The 6,620-nt window shown below is 41.8% G+C and overlaps 1 protein-coding gene across 2 annotated transcripts; it reads right to left on the bottom strand.

The window, feature by feature from the left end:
* Window positions 1-3,646: 3,646 nt before the first annotated feature.
* LOC128895356 (ribokinase-like) lies at window positions 3,647-6,377 on the bottom strand. Of its 2 annotated transcripts, none has more exons than XM_054157890.1 (7): window positions 5,704-5,999; window positions 5,302-5,434; window positions 5,029-5,155; window positions 4,600-4,761; window positions 4,440-4,531; window positions 4,188-4,376; window positions 3,647-4,051 (listed from the first exon to the last, which is right to left on the bottom strand). In XM_054157890.1, the coding sequence occupies exons 1-7, from the start codon at window positions 5,751-5,753 to the stop codon at window positions 3,875-3,877; spliced, it is 930 nt and encodes a 309-aa protein (XP_054013865.1). In that variant the 5' UTR covers window positions 5,754-5,999; the 3' UTR covers window positions 3,647-3,874. The 2 variants fall into 2 exon arrangements, with proteins under 2 accessions (XP_054013865.1, XP_054013866.1); XM_054157891.1 differs by lacking the exon at window positions 5,704-5,999 and adding an exon at window positions 6,020-6,377 and having other exon boundaries at window positions 3,650-4,051.
* Window positions 6,378-6,620: the final 243 nt, after the last annotated feature.

The following is a 6,620-nucleotide window of genomic DNA, read 5'->3' as shown; positions in this document are numbered from 1 at the left end:
CGTTCTATAAATACTTGGAGGTACTAGCTTATTACATAACATTGAGCATTGAGCAAATTGAAATTTCCCGTGTCTGGACGTCACCGAGCGTAAAGCAAACGTGTTTCTTGGTTTATTTATGGATTTAACATTGTAATTGATCCTCGACCGCGTTACACCATCCAACTAATCGCGAATAATGAGCATCGATGATGCGAGCTGTCTCCATTCGTGCGTAAGTTACACTCTCGACCAAAGTTGTTAACTGAAAATGCAAATCGCTGTTTAAAAAAAGAACGGTAAGGATGGCGTACGCAATTTTGTTGCCAAACTCGCGACGATCCAGACGTTTCTTCGAGGGCTCAAAGTTGAGTCTTACCAACTACGCAAATTAAAACTAAACGTTTCCAACTGACCATTCAACGTTACAACGCAACGAGTTTTAATACTTTTCAAATAAATAAAATCACTGAGAAAACGGGTACGGTGATCGCGGTGTAAAGTACCCATCGAGATCAAAATTTTCTCTACAGACGCGTCAAGTATAATTTGATTCTTCAATTAAATATAATATCACGAACTGTTTTAGATCACGAACGAAGTTATACTTTACGCGTAAAATGTCGATATGAGTCGAACACAACGTGAGCTTAATCGAAATAGGAAAACAGATACGCGTGTATCTTTTAAATAAGGACTACCGAAGGCACAGGTGCTCGAATCTTAACGTACGCTGGCATACGCGAGATCCGAGAAGTTCAACTACTCAAATCTGACAAAGAAATCCCCAGATTCATATCCGAAATGATTCCACACACGCAGCCAGTGAGTAGCTTGATGGTGTAGTACTTATTCTTCGAAGCGTTGTCGTCGTCGCGTTTTACCTTGATGTCCCTATACGTTTGAACACAATGATACGGAGGCTCGTGGCACTCGCTACCCTGATCGTGGCACCTAATATGTTTCAAATGTTCCGAGATTGGTTTACCGTTCCTGTCCTCGACTGGCTCGATGGTATAATTGCAAATCGAGTATCTCTGCATCTCCTCCGCCGTCTTCTCGTAGTTCTTCTTCGTGTCGAGCCAGAGTTTGTCCGCCGCGTGGAACGTCACCTTTCGACTCCTCTTCTCGGTCTTTGATTTCGAGACGTCGATGGGATGTCGCTTGGTCCTCGTCGCGAAAGCTCCGTCGTCCCATTCGGTTTCGTTTTCAGGAACTTGGAAACGGTGTCGCCAGGGTCTCGAATCCCTGACGCGATATCCCTGATCCTCTTCGCGGCTATCGTCGATCTGCCTCGAAGGGTCCAGCGTCCTCCAGTGACGATGCTCCTCCGATCGACGCGAAGGCAACACTCGTGGCATCGAGTCCTCTAGGTCGTAGTCGTTCCAACGCTGACGATGCGGATGGTGTCTCCACGACAACCTCCTGGCGTTGGCCACGTCCGTGGTAAAGTCGGTCAGCACCCCGGAGAGAAGGATCACCGCGACGATACACAGCGACATCGTAATTTCACGGAGCACCCGAAGCTTTTCTCTAGCGTTCGCCTTCACCTTTCTTCGTTCCCCTCCTCCCTTCGCTTCGGTTCCTTGTTTAACAAAGTTTCCCGATACAAAGGGACAATAATTGCTCGGAGCTTCGTTCGACACCGCTCGGTCCTCTCTCCGCTTCGTTGTGAATAGACCGGCCCTTCTTGCGATCTTAAAATACCTTAAGACCCTGAATGGGCTCGGTTGGCTCTCGTCTACGTATACAATTGAAATCGAAACACCGAGACACGCCTCGACAACGCCAAACGAACTCGGCAATTACGGTAAGAAACAGTCACCGGTCGTTGCTTCGACGAGATGGTTCGGTCGAGATCCTTTCTTTTAGATCGCCGAGAATCCTCGTCCTGGCTGTCTCTGATCGTACGTGTCCCCGTGACTCTGTCGCGATTGCAAACCGTCGATTCTTAGCTGAAATTCGGCAGGAACGATATTCCGTTTGAGGCTGAGCGACGTATAACTAGCTGTCGCGAGTACGGACTATCAGGACTATCGGAAGTCCCAAATCCTCTCGACCACCGGTACTTTGGGAAGTCTTTGACTCGGTGGTGTTCAAGACTTGCTCGTTACGGTTGAGTGGTTTGCTGAAAACTGAATGTCCAGTGGTGCCCGAAGGATATTTTATCCTTTTGCGCGGCTGAACCGTAGGTGGTTGCCCCACTTCAACGGGTGTCCGCGCGTGGCTGATCCCCCCTCGTTCAGGGCCCTGAATTCCCATCGTGGATGCTTCCTTCGCGACCACGGATAGGCGTCCTGGTGTTTGACGTCACCGGGCCCCGTTTCCTCCTGCGCGCGTTCCCTTAAAATGTTGCAATTTAACGTCGATTAACCAGGCTCGGACGTCACCACGTCTCCATCCGCGGAGGAAGAAAAATGGCCGGTGTGTCGCGCACCGGAGTTCGCGGAATACAGACGCATTCAGCGGTACGTTATCCTTCTAGTCCAAAATGACTATCGGTTATCCAAAGTACGACCAATGGGAATCCATCGAAAAGCCGAAAATCCATTGCTGTTTATTAATATTTCATTGCAAATGAATAATCAACTAACGTTACAAATGTCTTTAAATTTCTGGAAAAACGAATTCTAAATTTCTAATTTGTATTTTTGAAACTAAACGTCCTATGAATAAGCTGTGATTATACAAAAATTTCGTCTTGTCATTCTCTAGAAGGTGATATATGTATAAAAAAAAATTCGATTTAGCGCGGCGCCCATTAGGGTTAATTTTCAGTCAGGTACCGTGCCCGAATAAGGATTTCGACGAATTCTGATCGTGATTCCGCGCAGGGGAAGGCCTGAACGATTGATATTCGCGTTACTCGCGGTAGTCGGCCTGCGCAACTCCTTTCCCCGCTGGCATTTACGCACGCGGCACATTTCTCCGAGCAGGTCCTCTCGCTTACGCAGTCATGATCACGGAGAGATTCCATCCGACGTCGCGTGTCGCCTCGGATAACGACCGTTGGAGATGGTGAATCCAAGTGCCGCTGGACGCGCGTCATTCGCGCGAGTCAGATTCCTGGAGGGAACATTTGTCTCGCCCTCGTTTTCTTGCGCAAGCCATCCTTCTCACGGGACTTATTGAATGACTCGTGCGCAGCCTCATCGCTCGTACGCGTGACCGTCTTCTCGTTTTGCTTTTTCGCGTCAAAGCACGCGTTCGATGACTCAAGAACTCCTGGTACTCCCCCGGTTCGCGAAGGTCGGCAAAAGGGAAAAATCGACCACGGGAATCCATTACTACCACGTAGATCTGTAAACGCGCGAAATTTTACTCGCGTCTTTAGTCATCGAATAGATATACTTATCAGCTGTAGGCGCAAGTTATTGAGCTGATACGCGTAATTATCCGACGCTTCTTCTTCCTACCGTTCTGTCACTTAAAATTACCGTTTATCGTTTCATTTTTGTTTTCAATACAATTTTTTCAGGAGGATGTTCGTCAAGGTGCGTATCGATAATCGTATTCACTTGTGCCGTGTCATGGTCTACCACTTAGCGGAAGGATTCCTCTAATTTTCGTGAATCATGCGCGAGAATCATTGCCCTTTGATTAAGATTTAGATTTCGAAGATCGAGCGTTACTCACTGGGAACCGTACGTCCGTTGAGGAGGATCAGGAAGATGTATCAGGCAATCGAGATTCGTAACTTGTTGTTTTATTTGAATCATACATGAGTCAATCGTTAACCGAATCTAGACAAAATCCTGTCGATCCTTGAAACTTTTTAGGACCATTTGCTATACACAAGTGTTGAGTTACGTTTATTTTTAGTAACGATATTAAATATCATAAAAAAAATGTACACAAACAACAACAGTGAGACGAGAATATACATTTTGTTAACTCATGCAAACAGTTCTGGCGGCAGGCTGCTCCTGGTCGGAAAGCTCGCGTGTGTACCGAATTTCATGACTGATTCCGTGGCAATCGCGCAAGATCTTCGGATGCACTCGTCCATCGAAAGTTCTGAGTGATACGCTTTAAAGTACGCAAGAGCGCCTAGAAATGCGTCTCCGGCTCCCTGCGCATACAAATTCCATTATTGTCTAATAATTTATCGGTATTAAAAGCTAGTAGCTAGTTTTAGCAAAATGAACATTTCTCCTTAGAAAACTATCGTCTAAAATTCCTTTACACGTTGACCAGCGTAAACGTACTGTCGTATCCACGGCCTGAACACGCCTAGCAGGAATTAGCGTGATAGCTCTGTTTTCGCGAGACGCGTACACTGCCCCCAATTCTCCCATGGTGAGGATCACCGTATTGCAACCCTTATCCAAAAGCTTCTCGACGGCCTCTTGCGCGTTTGACAGTCCCAGTAGTCGCACCCCGGTCATGACTTCGGCCTGCAAACGTGCGCGTCAAAGTTTTCGGTATTTTCAACAAGTTTGACGATGAAATCGGTATACCTCGCTCTCGTTAACGCAAAATATATCGCACAACGACAATAGCTCGATGTCAACGTTCTTCACGGCAGGCGCCCCATTCAAGATCGACAGACCTATCGTATTTAATTTTATGTAGATAACTCTGTCGTCGTTAAACATAACGTTACCAGACCGAACTAACCGTGACCTTTACGGAGCTTTAAAGCGTATCGGGTAGTCTCTAGATTCGTCTCGAATTGGCATAGTAAAACGGCAGCACCTTTGATAGTCTCTGCTGCGATGTCCACGTGTTTAGAGCTCAACGACGCGTTCGATCCTAATACCACTACTATGCTATTTTCGCCTAAAATAGATACGTGTGAAGGATTTTCTACGATTAACTTTATGTTTATGCATAATTTAACAAAGGTAAGAATGGTAAGTAGTCGAATTAGGGTAATCTAGATATCGATGTTTTTTTATAGATTCGTTGTAACTCGTCGTAGTGGATGACTTATCTTATATCGTTCTAAATATTTAACTTATTTCATTTTAATAAATACCACATTTCTACATTTTAAAATAAGAAAATCGAAGTGAATATATTAATTAATCAAAAGTCATTACCTACCATTATCAGCAACAGTAATATGTGCTATTCCACTGTGTTGATCCTTTTGTATGTGAACGTGAGAAGTGTCTATGTTTTCCTTCTTAAATATTTTTAAATATTCTTGTGCATAAGTATCAGAACCCAACTATATTAAAAATGCATTAAAATAGAAAACATATTTCACATTCTTAGTGACGGATATCTTTCTATATAAGCCTAGCAATTCTATTTAATAAAAGTTATTATGCATGTAATTTCTATACAAGAATAAAGGAAACAAGAAAATCATACTGAAGCAACCATCGCTGTAGAGGCACCGAGCTTGCCAGCAACCATACATTGGTTTGCACCTTTGCCGCCATACTTTATTTCATATTTAGTGCCAATTATGGTTTCACCAGGTTTTGGCAAATGAGGAGAAAAGCTAAAACATAAACATATATCTTTATCCTAGTAAAACAAATAATTTTTATTCAATTAAGTATCTTTCGAAGAACACCATATGCATGTCAAGATACGATGCTACGTACAACTCCTATTTCATATTCTTCTTATACTATATATTTTTCTGACAATAATCGTATTTACTTTACAATTAGCTGAATGATTTGGATGATATTTTGTATATAATTTATGCACAGAATGGTAAAACAATTTTTGTTTTTATTTATAATATGTATTATATACACTCACCAAGTAAAATCAATCATACAGGAACCAACAATAACAATTTTTGAAGACATTTTTTAATGCTATACAATATTCAAAATTTTTAAACCGAAAACTTTTGAGAGGTTAAGTAACCAACAACTTTTGCAAAGGAATTATTTCTCTTAGCGGAGCAACGTTTAAAACAGTCTGACTACAACAGATTACAACATGCTATCTGGTGTTATCACAACTATCGCATGAAGTAAATAATCCACGAAGTGATAAATGATTTGTTTACTATGCATTTAACCTAACTAATATAAACAGGTATACATACGACGAAGGAGAACAAACTTACAGTTGAAGTAGCAAAATAGTTTCACAATCAAAATAATAATAATGTGGATTATTAATATTAAAAAGAACTATTATTTTCAATCATTTTATTTCAAAAATACACATTGTGTTACATTGCATAAACAAACGTGTTATCGCGATATACGTATACAATACAAAAAGTATAATTAATATGTATACTTCAAAACCTGCAATCACATATCCAATCGTGGAAAATAACAAAAAACTCAAAAAAAACTAAAAAATCATCTAATAAATCATTGACATATAGCCATAGATAAGATAGACGTTTCATTACAGGAATTACACCACTGAAAACTATATACAACTGAAGTTTGTTTGAGGGTTCGGCGCCCTCTTCTCAATTATAAATTGTTTTCTAGTTGTACCAAGGACCATTCTTGTATGATTTTCATAGTAATTAAATAATTATCAAGAGTTTTTTACGTGCGATTATATTATACACTGATATTAAGTAATATTATAAATGCAGTTTAAACGTCTCTGGTTTCCCGAAAAATCACAAATGTGACGGTGGCGCCATCGGTGGTAAAACGCCCAAGCTTGTAATGAATGTAGTTCCTATTATTTCTGCTAGATGG

This window comes from Hylaeus anthracinus, unplaced genomic scaffold (genome assembly GCF_026225885.1).
Source record: "Hylaeus anthracinus isolate JK02 unplaced genomic scaffold, UHH_iyHylAnth1.0_haploid 5, whole genome shotgun sequence".
Taxonomy (NCBI): Eukaryota; Metazoa; Arthropoda; class Insecta; order Hymenoptera; family Colletidae; genus Hylaeus; species Hylaeus anthracinus.
This window is presented reverse-complemented; position numbering and strand designations above follow the sequence as displayed.

Bases quoted from the DNA above. Each gene is read 5' to 3' on its own strand.
- LOC128895356 (XM_054157890.1), bottom strand. From the start codon at position 5,753: ATGTCTTCAAAAATTGTTATTGTTGGTTCCTGTATGATTGATTTTACT. The intron at 5,435-5,703 runs GTGAGTGTATAT...TTTATGTTTTAG, and splicing joins TGTATGATTGATTTTACTTG to CTTTTCTCCTCATTTGCCAA. The intron at 5,156-5,301 runs GTATGATTTTCT...TTTTTAATATAG, and splicing joins CTACAGCGATGGTTGCTTCA to TTGGGTTCTGATACTTATGC.